At 39.7% G+C, this 16,265-nt stretch overlaps 1 protein-coding gene across 3 annotated transcripts in view; it reads left to right on the top strand.

The window, feature by feature from the left end:
* The first annotated feature begins 1,674 nt into the window (after positions 1 to 1,674).
* LOC137997972 (uncharacterized) overlaps positions 1,675 to 16,265 on the top strand; it is a 52,966-nt gene continuing 38,375 nt past the window's right edge. Inside the window, exons 1-3 of one of the 3 annotated variants that reach the window (XM_068844354.1) lie at positions 1,676 to 2,472; positions 3,201 to 3,555; positions 12,314 to 12,350. Coding sequence is in view for 2 of the 3 variants with exons in the window: in XM_068844345.1 (XP_068700446.1) it covers positions 2,418 to 2,472; positions 12,314 to 12,350 (92 nt within the window). In the remaining variant the exon portion in view is untranslated. Of the gene's footprint in view, positions 2,473 to 3,200; positions 3,556 to 12,313; positions 12,351 to 16,265 lie in introns of all 3 variants that reach the window. The other 2 variants (XM_068844345.1, XM_068844337.1) reach the window with 2 other exon arrangements.

Raw genomic sequence — 16,265 nt, 5'->3', positions numbered from 1 at the left:
CACTTCATATGGCGTACTTGATCAGCCAATCTCTGCTCGGTGACTTCTGTTAGTTTCGTTGATGTTACGGGCTTTCCACAAGTCTAGCAATCTTTTTCTGTACCCTCGCCTCTCTGGTTCACTCCTGATGTAACATTCAAACAACCGTTTGTTATCCTCCTATGACCATCCTAATCTCCTCTGTCGTTGTTCAGCAGTAGCAGAATGACGACCGGGCCTGCACTGCTTATCCACAGGACACCTGCCGGACGTGACAACTTCAATACAAGCTCCAGTACTGTTGACATCGATAGTGTGAAATTCGATATTTGGCATTCTCTCAAATGAGGTTGTTAAACCCTAACAAGGGTGGCTTTTGGGTTTTTGGCACTTGCCAAGACCAAGACTCTGGTGGGCGGGAGCGTCCACATTTCCGTGGTAGGATGAGGCACCAACCTGTTCTACCCCAGTGTTGTTGTTGTTATTATTATTATTATGATTATTATTATTATTATTATTATTATTATTATTTAATAATCTGTGGAGAGTATTAAATTTTAACGATAATGGAGTGATTTTAAAGTTGCGCGAAGTTTTGGTTTATTTGAGGGAAATTTGTTTCTAAGAGCTTAGTAAACTTTATGGTTGAAAGTGTTCTAAACTAGGATTAATTCCACAATAGCAAAAAGATCGTTACGTTAATGTTCCTTACCCATTTCTGTTGAAACAGAAGTGGCTAATACCTTATGGGTATTTTACCTTATGGTAAAATACGTTATGGTATGGGTACCTTATGGGTACATTATTGATACCTTCAAAGTGTATTCTGGTCTGCCAGAGGAGATCATTTATGTTTGTATTCTGTGAAAAAAGTAAATCTCCATTTTAACATTCGATGTCTTCACCAAACAACTTTCATCTTTATCTTGCTTTTATGTTCATTCAGGCATACCCCAGTTTATAAAACAAAACTGTTGGCAAAGACATTAAACATAGTTTTGTGTTTTGTCAAGATTATCAAAGTAAGTTCTATAAACAGTTCGTCACGAATTCACGGACGATAAACAATTTTGGACGATGTTTCGTTTTTTAAAGTGGCTGGGATTAAAAGATTGTCATTTTCAGTCATAAAGTAATTTTGGACTCAAAGCTTGGAACAACTTTAAATTCCGTTGGATGTACCCTACGGTTAAAAAACAGTCGCGTATCTTTTTCTTTTTTTCCTAGTCTGGTATGGCAATTAGCCACGTGCTTACGCTTCTCACTGAAGTTAAGCCCTGTTGGCACAAATCACTTTTTTTTAAAAATCCCCTATCAGGTGCAAAGTCACATAAAAAGGCTTTTACCAGACCCGACCCGCTGTTTGAACTCTGCGCGGAGAGAGCATGAGATGCGTTAATGCGCCATTATCGCGCAATTTTATGGTTGATCCACGTTAATTTTTTTTTTATATCCCGTCGAGAATGCTGAAAGTAGCACTTCCGAGCCAACCCCAATTACATTTTAAATTTTGCTTTGTATGCCATTTTTAATTGGTAACTGTGCGTACTTTATTTGAAATTTAACAGTTCAAACTGTCCTACAGTAAAGGTGTGTTGTTTTCAGTGTTTATGAATAAGCGTAATTCTAATTCAGTTTGAACGCAGATCAAGGCAAAATGGATTGGTTGATCTTCATCCAGTGTTCCAAAGAAATCTCACCTTAATATCCTGACATTTCTCGACAATCTTTCGATGACTGTTGTGCTGAGTGTTTCCATTGGAAAATTTAGTTGTATGAATTAATAGATACATTTTATTTCTCTTTTGTACAACAAGTAGCAGCTACAAAGTTACAGCGTCACCAGTCTGGTAAATTTTCACCACTTTCCAAATTTTACCAGTGATTTCTTCCCTCCAACTAAACATGGCGGCGTGCTATAACTGGACTATTTGTGTGAACTGTTGGTGCTTCCCACGAAAATGCCCTTAGGCGTCTTGTTAACTGAAGAGTATCCGACCAACTATTTTGCATGTTCATGACGACTCTGTTGTCTCAATATTTTTCTGTCACCAAGATGCCTTCGTGATTAAATAGACTTTGAGTTCACTCAAAATATTTATCACTAACTCAAAACTGAGAAGTGATCAGGGAATTTTATAGATATGCATCCGTTACAGCGAATGCATCGGTCTCTTTTTCTCAGTTTGTATCGAGTCTGTATGCAAAGCACGCTTTATTTAGATTCCCACTAAATCAAGGTCAACTGTCAAGTATCAGTTTTCACTGTACTTTTGACAACATTATCATAAAGTTGCCGACTGTGCTGGCGGTCGATTTTCCTTTTCCCTTGGAACTCCTTGAGTGGCTCAAACGGTAGAAGGAGTTAACGTAACCTGGTAGAGTTCAGCTCAAGTTTCTTGTTGGCAAAATCGCCTTTCAGTCAGTTCTTATCAGCGATGAACTTGGTTCTGTCTCTTCCTGCCATTTTCTCAGTTATTACCGTGATTTCAGGTAGGGGCACAAGCTACTAGTACACTGACAATTTTTTTTTCCTTCGGAACCACCCCACCACTCTTCCTCCAGGTGGCAAATTCAGCTCTATTATATAGCTAACCTTGGCTTTATTTTCATGAAAAAACACATTCTCTAATCAAGCGCAGTGAAAGTTGAGTTTCAAAGATCGTCCCATGTTTGTTAGCATTTGCCGGCGATCTTTGAAGAACGAGTCTGAATACAAGAGATACTAGTAGTAATCAAAGATTAGGAGTGCGTTCTCCGCCTGTGATAATTGTTGTCTGTTACTGAAATCATTACTGTGAACGGCTGAAGTTTTACAGACATAACATACTGACAAAGTCCACTGTTGTTCTGTGGATTTTGATATGACCTTTGATGACACGTTGCGTGATGGCTCCAGTTTCGGTAAACTCGCAAATTCCATGTTATTAAAACGTCTCATTTATTTTCACTTTTACTAGTAATGTTTAAGAATAAAGGCTAAATTTTTAAAAGAATTCTTGCATGTGTTACATATAGTACACGTACTCCGTGTATTCTGAGCTGGAAGCACAAATATCAGCTAACATCTGTGACATTTGCTCTCGCGTTTCCTTATCCGTGGTTTATTTTAACAAACTCCCGGACAAACTCCGTGCGACTGGCAATAATTATTTCCTCTGATGAATAAAAATAAGTTAGCTTTTACATTGCTCTTCCTTTGTTCTGGCTTACTCTTATAGGTCTTGGCTTCAGAGTACTCTTCCATGTAACAAAAGCACGTCATCTCACATCCTGACCAAACAGGCCACGCTCGGTCCAGAATAAAAACTTCTGGAAACGAGCGATCGCGAAGAAATCGTCTCGTATACACGTGCTTTGCGATGATGTAATTTAAAACTACAAAATAGCCCGAAATTGCCTCACATCCACGTTAGATTACATTTAGTAATGCAAATGACATAAACTAACCGTGAAAAGGGCTATTAAGTTATTTTTACACAATGACGCAATGCAAGTAAGGGGGTTAAGCATTTAAAGTTTAATTTCTTCATGATCAGTCAAGTCAAGACTCAAAACCCTTTCTCTCTGACGAAGGTAATTTCTCTTATTCTTCCCGCGTGGGTTCTTAGTTAAAATCATAGTTAATGCTGTGTTAAAATCCAACCTGCACAGCAGCTGGTTCTGTCAAAAAAGACAATTGACTTAACCAAAGGTCGGCGTCGGTTTCTCAGGCAGAGATCTCATTTTTTAAGGATGGAAATTTGTCCATATGAACACTTCAGCCCGTTTACCGAGATGAAAATGACTCAAGGCATGTTCGTGATGGATTATGGCAGCATCTAATATTTACTTGAACAAATATAAGCTTATAAAATAATCGGCACGCTCGTTATTCCGATTTTATGCCTGGATAGTTAACCATCCAAACCCCGTCAACCATGAACACACGAAAAGGCTCTGGCTCGAAGGATAAACAGGAAGTCGATAAGCATAAGCTTTCGTATGCAAACTTACGTTCAAGTTTGGCCAACGGTAATTTTCCAATTATTTGGAAGTAGGGGTAAAACGCAAAAAAGCTTTTTAAAACACATCCAAATGGGAGGAACTTGCGGGAGCCGCGTTCACTGTAATGCTATATCGCACTCTCAAGCTTATCTGCTGGAGTGAAATGAATGAACCATTTTTTTGAGAAGTAATTTTAGCCTTATATATGGGTTGTGTTCAGCAGTGTTCAAGATCCTAGTGAAGTAGAGATCGCTTCATTTTTTTGAAAACCTTTGAAAGCAGTACTTGGCAATGTCTACTTTCAGGTTCCGCATTCCACGATGCATACAATAGATCGTTTTCACGTGACGTCATCATTTTCTAAAATCCAAAACTAAAGAGCCACGAAAGTTTTTATCCTCATCAGGCATAAGAGGCGGTAAATTTGTATCCATTTGCAATTTTAAAGCTCAATAGCGTGCTTCGTTTGGAAACCAGAGCATTTTGAATTTCTGAGTTATAGCGGTGCGTGACACGAGGCGACGATCAAGTTTATTGAGAAATATATATTTATCTCATGGTTTTGAACCTTTTTAGAATTTAAAGCATTAGGAAAAGTGCTTAAGTAGATAGCTGTCTGTTCAGTACAGATGATCCCTCGCCTAGATAGCCAAAGTAAGTAACACATATTGACACTATTTTCCGGCCGCCATATTGGCGCACCACAGATGTGCACCAACATGGCGTTTTCATACTGGGCTCTGTAAATTTCTGCGAAACATTTCGACGAATATCTGAAGTTTGGGGAAACGGACGGGCCTAAAACTTGGAGAAGTGTTTTCTTCATTTATCTTCTACAACATCACGAATTCTTGACTTTTTCCACTGGATGGTTTTCGATTTATTTTTTTAATGCGTGACAGTGAAAACGATCTATACAAACTTATTAACATTCCCACAAGGCCTACTCTATGTTAACGTACAAAACGTCATCGGTAGAAGACTGCGAGCGGTCTCTCTTTTGCTCTAGAAGCGTCAATCTCGTACCCAGAGTCCTCGGGCTTTTTGGTCAGCGGGTGAGCGCCCAGAAAGACTCTGGGATAATCGACTCCATTTTCCCTGAAAACGGGTTCCGGTCTTATTGCGCATGCTTGAGTTTAAACGGAAACAGAAAAAAAGAAAACCGTAAACAGTAGAAATGGCGGGTTGAAAGTGTTCGAGAAACAAAAATCATAGCCTTACACACCGTCAAAGAAACTGGAGAAATTATCATTGGCTTGCTGTAAGAGCAAGTGAAGATGAAATCTCTGACGCTTTCGGTAAGTGTATTTTTAGTGTTTCAGCGTGCATTCCATCGTGCAATCAACACGATCGACAATTTTTTGTGGAAACGACATGAATGTCCTCTTCTTACGGTGGCCCGTTAAGGGCCACTACCTGTACAAACTTTATTTTCCTCGTACAAACTTTTTTTCCCCCTACAAACTTTATTTTCCTCCTACAAACTTTATTTTCCTCCTACAAACTTTATTTTCCTGGCACAAACTTTATTCTAATCGTACAGACTTTATTATAACCGTACAAACTTTATTTTCTCGTACAAACGTTATTGTCATCCTACAAACTTTATTTTCTCGCACAAACTTTATTGTCATCGTACAAACTTTATTGTCATCGTACATACTTTGTCATTCTCGTAAAGAACTAATCCGAAAGGAATCTGGGAACGAGCGTAAGTATTCCAAGATGGCGGAAGGTGAAGGATAATAAGTCACTTCATTGTATTAAGAGAAGGACTGTGATTCATGCACCAGTATGTACTGTATGAAGGGGGGTTGTGTGGGCAACCAAGTTTTTAACCAATAGTATGTATGAGATTCACCCTCAGGAAAAAATATATACCTTAAAAACAAGTCATGTCTGGACCCTAGGGCATCAACTCCATGCCCCCCCCCCACCTTCCTACTCCAATCAATGTACATTAATAGGAGCAGGAAGGTGGGGGGGGGGGGGGGGCAGGGGGTTGGTGCCCTGGGGTCCAGACCGGACTTGCTTCGTAAAGTGTGCCACATTGAGCGATACCCTTGCAACCGTCCCGGACCAGATAACTCTCTTATAATTACAGCTCGTATCCTGGCTTCGTCGATGATATTGCCTTTCCTCCTTAAACCAAAGCTGCGAAGCCTTCTTTTCAGTGTTCTCAAACTTATTTTAATATGGTGGAAGCGCTTGAGAAACTCCAAAATGATTTCATTTGTATATCCAAGGTGAAAATAGTGCTCGATCACATCTCGTTCGTCACCTTCACCTTCCGCCATCTTGAAATACTTACGCTCGTTCCCAGATTCCTTTCGGATTAGTTCTTTACAAGAATGACAAAGTTTGTACGAGAAAATAAAGTTTGTACGATGACAATAAAGTTTGTACGATGACAATAAAGTGTGTACGAGAAAATAAAGTTTGTACGATGACAATAAAGTTTGTACGAGAAAATAAAGTTTGTACGATGACAATAAAGTTTGTACGAGAAAATAAAGTTTGTACGATGACAATAAAGTTTTTACGATGACAATAAAGTTTGTACGAGAAAATAAAGTTTGTACGATGATAATGAAGTTTTTTAAACTTATAATAAAGTTTGTACGATTAGAATAAAGTTTGTGCGAGGAAAATAAAGTTTGTAGGAGGAAAATAAAGTTTGTACGAGGAAAGTAAAGTTTGTACGAGGAAATAAAGTTTGTACAGGTAGTATCTTCTACTACAATTTGATGTTTTCGTAATTCTAAATGGCTTGGACAAGACCTTGTTCCACGGATTTCTCCTCAAAGAGACTGATGTAATGTTTTCCCATGGTACTTTTGCATCAGCAACAGTAATCACTTTTTAGCAGCGTGGGAAAATTCCCGTGCGGTATAAGACATAATTCAAACCTCGTCGTTTTATTATTTTTGTGATTTATATATTTCTGAGTTAGAAAAAAACAAACAGCGCTGAAACTAGTTTTAGATTTTGAATTTGCCTCCAAATTCTGGGGTTTCCGAATTCCGTTGGACTGCCATTGTTAAGCAAGCGGCCAATCAAATATATAGTTCAAGTCCATTATCCCAGAGTGTTTCCGGGCGCTCACCCGCTGGCCAAAAAGCCCGAGGACTCTGGGTACGAGATTGGCTCTAGAAGCGTACGTTGAACATTTAATGGCTGAAACTGCGGGTCGCAAATACCGCAGGCGTTGGTTAGAGTGAAAGCGGGCGCTCCGGTGACTGAGCGTTCTAATTGGTCGATCTCGGGAGAAGTGATGACGTAAACTTTGATAAATGTCAATCAACTCTAAATTCGCGGTAAGTTGGAGGTTGTTCACGATGAGAATTTAAAACAAGAACAGGAACCGCATTTGCTCTTTTTAAAAAAAACAAATTGTGTTGGCCATTTTGCCCACAGGTTTCAATAAAAGCTTTACTAATCAAAGTTTCACTTTTGTGAAAAGTGTTATCGACGCTGTTGTGCCAAGCGTGATCATTATTATTTCGTACCGCAAGGATGTTGCGATTATCGCTAAATCGCGGAAATAGTATACACCGATTTACAGTTACTATCTTCTGATTTTATACTACTAAGATTTTTACCTATTTTACGAGTAAAGCGTCAGATTCTACCTATTTTGCTACTGAAGTGATTTTCTTTAGATTTTCATTCTGGAATTCTACGATTTCACCCTATGTGTACCACGCTTTTGAAATTATTCTCCGATTCTTCCGATTCAAAGATGGCCAAAATCATCAAGCAACAGTTGGCTTTGCGAAAAGGATTGTTTGTCCACGGCCGTTTCACCAGAAATTGAGTATTAAATATCAAGCATGCATTCCTTGCTTCCATCATCATCTGCGGTAGAATTGGGGACTTTTGATTTTGAACTATGAGGCGTGTGGCGAATTACTAGCGAATTACGCCCTCCACGCCGGTTCAACTGCAGAATACCCTGCCACTCCAGTAAAGTTCTGCGTAGCTGGCTAAGCGGTACGCAGAAACTAATAAATTCAAGTTCAAGTATATAATTTATTCAAAAGAGAATTTCTCGTTCTAAAGGCGTGACTCGCGAATTAAGCAGTGATCGATTGTGAATTTTACGGTTCGGTTAACTACATTTTTCACAAGAACATATGAAGAAAATAGCACTTGTTTACTGATTAAGCCTAAGCGCTCGTTGCACTGATTAGGCCCAAGCACTCTTTGAACATCTTAGCTTTCAATTTACGGTTTGGTTAAATACACTTTTTACGAGATCGTGTGAACAAAATAGCACTTGTTTACTGATTAAGCATAAGTGCTTGTTTCAGTGATTAGGCCTAAGCACTCTTTTAACATTTTAGCTTTCAATTTACGGTTTGGTTAACTATACTTTTCACGAGATTATCTCACTGCGTACCGCGTACCGTACCCTGGGTGCCAGAGGTTCTATTTTTCTTTCGCGAGGAGCGACCAGTTAAAACGGAGAGGCGAAAAATACGAACCTCTGGTCACGGCAGTTTAGAATCTCACTTCCATGGTTTGTGAGTATGAACACGGTCGCTGATTGGTTTTCATAGTCAGTGCCAGTTCTTTCCGAGTAAAAACAATCTAACACTCAATTTCACTGGCTGAACGGCGATAGTGCACACCAGTGGCCACAAAACCGGTTTTGAGCGCAAGGAGTGCTACGGAAACAAGGCTGTGAATTCGAGCGAGTATTTAGAGGTTTGCACAGTACAATACACAGCAAATTCTGGATTTTTGGAGATTTTAGAATTGAAACCTCTTATTCCCCTATTTTCATGGAAGTGAGATTCTAAACCGCCGTGACCAGAGGTTCGTATTTTTCGCCTCTCCGTTTTAACCGGTCGCTCCTCGCGAAAGAAAAATAGAACCTCTGGCACCCATGGTACGCGTACCGCGTAGCCAGTTTGTAAGATAGACTTCCATCTTGAATTGATTATCTCACTGCGTACTGCGTACCGCGTAGCCATGCAGCTTCTAAGAAAGAAGTTTTCAATTTGCAATTTATTGTTACTTGAATAAATTACATACTTCAAATTGAATTTGAAGTGGCAGAAATTTGAGTGGCAGGGTGTTCTGCCCTGGGAAGTGCGGGACTCCCATATAAAAGGACGGGGGTGCTCGTCGTAACTTTTAGAGCTTAAAAAAGCGGTTTTGGTACCTGTTAGGATTTTCAGTAGGCTCGATTACCAGCCGCTGTTTCGGGAAATGAGCCAGCGCTCACTCCCGAAATCTCGGCTGGACGCGTGAGGTGAGCCATTGTTAATCTCCGCCAATCAGAAACTCGCCTGCACAAATTCGTCTGGCATAAATTATATGTTTTGGCTGCGAAGGTATTCTTTGACCCAGCCTGTTCGAGGTTTACAGTGCTTTTAAGGTAGAAAACATCCAAGATTGCGACAACGAAAAGTGTTCGAGAAGCTGGAGAATGGGAACTGTGTTGTTTTCTATGGCCTGAGTTCGCAAACTTCACTGATTTTCCAGTTGGCGCCAAGGACAGATTCGCCGGTTGAATTCAAACTCACATTGATCATTCTGATCATTTAACCACAAACTCAAGCTCGTATCATCTGGAAACTTCGCACAGACGTTTTAAGCATGGTTATGTAATTTCTGTTTTCTTAAAATCAGTGTTTTTGGGATGTCTAATGCTATTTCCCTGCAACTATTGACTTCGCATAAATTATATTTTGAATTTACGTCACAGACACAATCTATCGCTCACGCGTCCAGCCGTCTCTTCTCGGGGAGGATACCCGAACTCGAGTGAGCGGCGGAAATCGAGCCTAGGTGTTCAGCCTCAAAAGGTCCACAGCGGGAGCTTTAGTGTTACCTTTTAGGGTATTGAGCCGAAAAATTATGACAGGAGACATTTGACAATTAACTATCTTTTTAATTTCAAGCCCATACTTTGATACCTCTCAGGCAAATTTCATGCCACACCCACAAGACAGGATCTTGGTACCCCTTAGGGGTTCTTCTCAAAATTTCCGACGAGCACCTCCGGGGTATTCCGCACTTGCTCCAGTACGCCAATAACATTCGCTTGAATCTTCCTTCGGTGACATCGCTTCCTTTGTCCTGGGATCATCTGTTGCTCTTTCACACAAGGAGAAAGCGAGTACCTAACTTTTGAATGTAGTAAATCCAAGCTTCTCCAAAGAAAAGGTCAGGGAAAGCTTTTCTCCTCCCTTCCGACATGAGACGCTAAAAATACTTTCCATGCTCATTTACGATGTCTTCTGTTGCTGGCCTTCTGACGGCTCACCGGCTCTGATTTTTGATAGAAAATTGCCATAAATTATTTCGAAGGAACTCTCAGTACATAAACGGGTAAAATCGTTGCTGTTCTTTTGGTGTAGAATCATCGCGCATCACCTTACCGTGTAGCATGATATTTTGCGGATCTACACGGCTTTCAACTTTGTCAGGGAACAAGTTATCGGCAAAAAACGCTCATTGATTCCCGCGAGAATTACTTTCCAAATGGGCATGGCAGGCAGGATTATGAGTGCTGTCAATCTGTTACTGGTGTTCCAAAACGCAATATGAAACCGTTGCAGTCTCTCTTTTCGCTCTAACAAACGTCCGCGGTATCTCCGCGCTATTTCCGCGGTATATGTTCGTTCGTTTCAATGATTTACAGCAAAATAGAGTTTGCTCGCAGTCTACATCGGTAGAGGAAAGAAAAAGTCTTAAAATAAAATTCATGATGTTCTTCAGTGAATTGTCTTGTATAAGAGTTTCCAATCTTAGTTACTCTGTAGGAAAAAGTCCTTTGACTGCATGCAGAACGATACTTGGGAATGTTTAAATACGCTCTATTTCTGGCCACATTTGTTTAAAAAGTGGATAACGCTATCTGCCGGATAAATCACTATGCAGTGGATAAATAATAACGAAACCAATTGCGCTGTCCAATGGATAGCGATTTATCTAGTGGATATCGTTATCCACCTTTTTTAACAACTGGGGATTGGTGGATAGACTGTGGATCTGACTTCCTCTGATAAATTTCTCACATAAATAATGAGGTGCCAGACCGTTGAGGCATTCGAATGTTAATAAAGCATTTTTAAAAAAAGACGACGGTCTTTAACGGGGAGCCATTTCAATTCACGTCAGAGCCGGAGTAATGTCATCAAACCTTTGCCTCATGGTAATAATTCTGGCAGCAAAATTCTGCACGAGTTGTATTTTCTTGATGATGCTTTCAGAAGTACTAGACCAAATAGTAGAGCAATAATCAATCTTGCTCGTTTATCACCAGCGTATTAATAATAATTGACATCGTCTACTGATTGAATAAATACTTGACCCGGTTTATCTGGGACAACTTGGCTGTGCAGGAAGCTGATAACTTCTGTATATCAGCTGCCTCAAGATAAGGATCTACAACCAAACCCAAATCTTTAACGGACTGGGCGGGCAGTAGTCGTTCACCAAGAAAGTCAATGCTAGGGATTGTCATTAAGGACGGTGCCTACTAATTCCAAGGTATTTTGGCGCGGTTTACTGAATATGTGAGGTGAAGTGAGGTGAAGTGAAGTCTTTATTTATCGAGGGTAGCTCAAAATAGCATCTAAATGCTTATAAACTAGAGGCCCTCTTTACAAGATCAAAATAGTTAAAATAGTTAAAAATCAGAGCTTATGATAAAATTATCAAAATCTAATAAAACTATGAAACAATTATTAGCATGCAGCACAGTGACCCACAATATTTACATAGAAAAATGATTTAAAGATTGCTGGTCTTTAAAAATCCTATTCCCAAGAGAATTTTTAAAAGTTTTGAGAGTCTCTGATTCCTCATTTGAAGAGGTAGCTTATTCCATTCCCGACAAGCAGTCACAGTAAATGTTCTACCACCTTCTGTATTTCGATTAACTCGAGGGCAGGCTATATAAAGTTTAGCATATCTAGTTTGCCGTGCTTTTTCAAAGATAATTAATCAACAATGTTTTTAAAAAGCTTTCAATTGCATAGGTATCTATGGTGTTCTTTTCCAAATTGAAGCCTACTTATCTCTGACAAATGCATTGCTACCCCAAATTTTATTTTTGTGTCCCAAGAGCACTTGCTAAGTTCTGCTTTCTCCGCATAGTTTTAAACCGCGCAAAAATATCCTTATCTTAATAAGCACCACCCTTAGCATATCCGAGTATCTCGAGATGCGCAGAACGTATGCGCAATAACAATAGTAGGAACCGTCCTTAACTGTTGAAGAAGTTGATTTATTGCGAGTACGATCTATTCAATACAAAGAGAACTTGTTTCCATGCTACCCAATTATCATTCTTTTATTAAATACGTGTATAACCTGATTTTTTATTTAGAGCCCGCAGTCATTGAAGATAAAACAACCTCGGAAGGGTACGTATTCTCTTGTAGTTTATTGCTACGTAATAATAATAATAATAATAATAATAATAATAATAATAATAATAATAATAATAATAATAATAATTCGAATAAGATTAGATTTACTTAAACATCTAATGATAAAAAAGATCGAAAGAAACTTTACACAACGTTTCGATGACTCCATGTCATCATTTTCAAGTGAAAAGAAAAGAAAATTTGATAACTTAATATATACCGTGCGAAGTGATAAAACGTAAAAGTGTGAACGTAAATAGTGACAAATTTAAATAAATAGTTTCGCGCGTATAGAGTCTGATTGTGTGTTCAAGCATGGCCTCTTCTTCTTTATGAATAACATTTCATAAATCAGACAGTCCAGTTTTCCGTTGCACTTCTTTAAAACGGAAAAATTGTTGGAAAGGTCGCCGATGGTTTCAAGAGCGTGGTCGTTCTTTAAGTGCTTGCCGATCGCTGAATAACGTTGCTCGTCAATACGTTGGTGTAAATGTCGGCTAGTGTAGCCGACATACTCTGCATCACACAGATCACATTTATAATTATACACAACGCATTGTTGGCTAATTATAGGTGGTTTGGGCTCACACATCTTGAGGTCTTCACATATTTTGCGACTCTCGAACACAAGTAGAAGAGTGATCGATTTTGCTGCTTAGATCTGATAATTGCCTTTTCACTGCGTCAGCTGACTTTTGATCTTTAAAAGGCAAAACCACTCGGTGAACAGCATTTCCATTGGTGGATAATTGAGCTTGCTCTCCAGGGTTTTCAGACCTCACTGAGGTGAAAAAGTGAGAGATAGTGGACTTGATGAGGCTGTCGGGGTACTTGAGGTTAGTAAACATCACCTTGAGATGATCACATTCAGATTTCAAAGACTCCCATGAGGCCGACAGGTGGAACGCACGATTTATCATGGTCTTGAGTAGCGATTTCTTGTACCTTTTATCGACATGGCTTTGGTGGTGAAGCAGTAGGCCAGTGTTAGTTGGTTTACGATAAACACGTTTTATCACCTCGCACGGTATATATTAAGTTATCAAATTTTATTTTCTTTTCACTTGAAAATGATGACATGGAGTCATCGAAACGTTGTGTAAAGTTTCTTTCGCTCTTTTTTATCATTAGATGTTTAAATAATAATAATAATAATAATAATAATAATAATAATAATAATAATAATAATAATAATAATAATAATAATAATTATAGGAGCCGGGAGCTCATCAAGAGGAGCCTATATCCCCTCTAATTCCTTGAGTCAACCCTTTCCCGAGTAAATTTATTTTTAGGAACAGGTTTTTCCCGCGAAAAGTATCATAATTCCCTTGACGCTGTGATAGCTCTGTTTTGATTGGCTTTTACAACAGTGAGCGTGCTGAATCTCCCAAGGGCAGTGTTCTATAAATAAATCTACTCGGGAAAGGGTTGACTCCGAGGCCAAGTATGGGAGATAGAGGCTGCTCTTAATGAGCTCCTGTAGGAGCCCATCCTGGAGCGTGCAACTTCCATACAGCGTCTGTGAAACGGCGTTTTCACAAGTAGGTTTATTTTTAGACAAGCCCTTCCCGCGAATTAGGTCAAAAAACAAAGTCAGTTACGGTTCGGTGACCCTATGACATCAGCTTAATTTCTTGTAATTGGTCATCGGGCTCCTGTGGGAGTCTCATTAGCGGGAAATTCAATCTAAAAATAACCTTACTTGTGAAAACGCCGTTGCACAAGAATAGTTAAGTTGCACGCTCCGGGTGATGGGCTCCTGTAATAATAATGATGATGATGATGATGATGATGATAAAGAAGATAATAATAATATTGATAATAGTAATATAAACAACAATAATGATCATTATAATAATAATAACGATAACGATAACGATAATGGTAATAATAATCCAAATTAAAACCCAGCGCAACCGAAGCACAAGACCGCGCCTCCTCTCCTTATCGTAACCTCACACCTCTCGAATGTCAACCAACGGTCCAATCAGGCCCGACTCCATCAGACTGTTGGACGCTATAGGCGTAGTGAAGGCCTATTTTTAAAATACGTTGGGCTAAAAACTGCTCCTTTGACCTCTCCCGTGATACTGAAATGTATCTTTCACTGTGCAAGCTCTCTTTGAAAGAATTGTTTCAGATTGGCATCACATTTGATGGTACTGCCGTTTCATCTTTACACGAAGCGTATTTAAATGTGAATTTAAGTAGTAAATTCAGTAGTTAAAAAGTAATTAATTCAATGTGAATACAGACCACACTTAAATGTGGTTGGAGCTATATCAGCACCAACTCTGAAAGAAGAATCAGATATAATCAAACCAAAAATCGATCAATCAGTAAGTTCTTATCGCGCTCAATTTGAAAATTTTTAACTTCGCAAGAAATAGAAATTACCCGAAATTTTTGGTTGGTCTAAAACACAGGTCACATTCCACAGGTTACTCGTTGCAGGCAAGAGATTTATAATCTCTTGTTGCACGTCATTGTTTTAACTTTTGGAAAGTAATCCTAGCCCTCAGTTTGGCTAACCCTAGTCCTAATTAGGGTTTTAAGGTAAAACAATGACCTGCAACGAGTGACCTGTGGAATGTGACCTGTGTCTTAGACCCGCCTCGAAATTTTCCATTCCTTTTGGCATTTTATTCCGGCGAGGAAACCCTCATTGGCCGTTGGCCCTTTTGAGATCCGACCATTTTAGCAAACTGGTTCCATATACACCTTTACAACGGCAATTTTGGGTATACGCAAATGGATCACGAACCACATGTTTGGAAAAACAAATTAAAAAACTACAACAAAATTGGGGTTATTCCTGCGATTTTCGTAATTCTGCCGAATCTCACCTTCAAACCGCGTTTTGGCTTCCATCAACCAAATTTCCGAACATAGCTCGGAAGAAAGACTTCGCCTGACTCCGGACTCCGGAAAATGAATTGCAGAATACCATTATGATACTTTTTAGGGGTTCTTCCGCAAAATTTCATCGCTCTCCATCGGCGTCGAAAGTACCATGCTTCAATTGGTTTCGGCCTCTGTGGTTTCGGGTCAGCTCTCAAAACGGCTCTTGTCGCTTGAAGATGACATTCCGCAGAATTATGAAAATCGCAATAAGTAGAGTCAGGCTCTGACTTGATGAGTTAGTTCAAATGGTTTACGCCGCACATCCGGGGCGGGCAAGAGCAACTCTGGCAAAAATTCAGGGAATGCATCCAAACCGTTCACTTTCGTCTTGACCACAAAACTGAAATCCTGTTGCTTCTGTAGGTAAAGGATCACAGTTTACGTCATCAAATTATCCCTACGTTAATTCTGTGCACTTGCATAATTAACAATAATTAACGACATCATTGTTTCACAGCCGCATAGTAAAGCGACCTGATATTTTCTGTATAGCCCAAACAGAGCAACTAAGATATCCATCATGCTTCCATCATGGTTTCACCTGAATCCTTCCACAGGTCAACTGGTTGAAACATCTGCAGTTCCACACTCCAACATGTCCACACGCCCACATGCCCAGATGTCCACAGTCCGACACATCCACATCTCACGCAGGTCTAATATTCAATTTTCCTCAGGTTCACATGCCCACATGTCAACAGCATGTATTGTCCACATATCTGTAGGTCCGCTGGGCCACACGTCACATGTACGCATGCCAACGAATAGTTACCCCTGTCCACAGGCCCACACATCCCCATCTCCTCAGGTCCATATGCCTGCATGTCCACACTTCCTCAGACCCTCATTCCCACATGTCTACACTTCCTCAGGTCCACAAACCCACATGTCCACACTTCCAAAGATCCAAATGTCCACACTTCCTCAGGTCCACAAACCCACATGTCTACACTTCCAAAGGTCCACATGTCACATCTTCTCAGGTCCACATGCCCAAAGCTC

This window comes from Montipora foliosa, chromosome 1, assembly GCF_036669935.1.
Source record: "Montipora foliosa isolate CH-2021 chromosome 1, ASM3666993v2, whole genome shotgun sequence".
Lineage (NCBI taxonomy): Eukaryota > Metazoa > Cnidaria > Anthozoa > Scleractinia > Acroporidae > Montipora > Montipora foliosa.
This window is presented reverse-complemented; position numbering and strand designations above follow the sequence as displayed.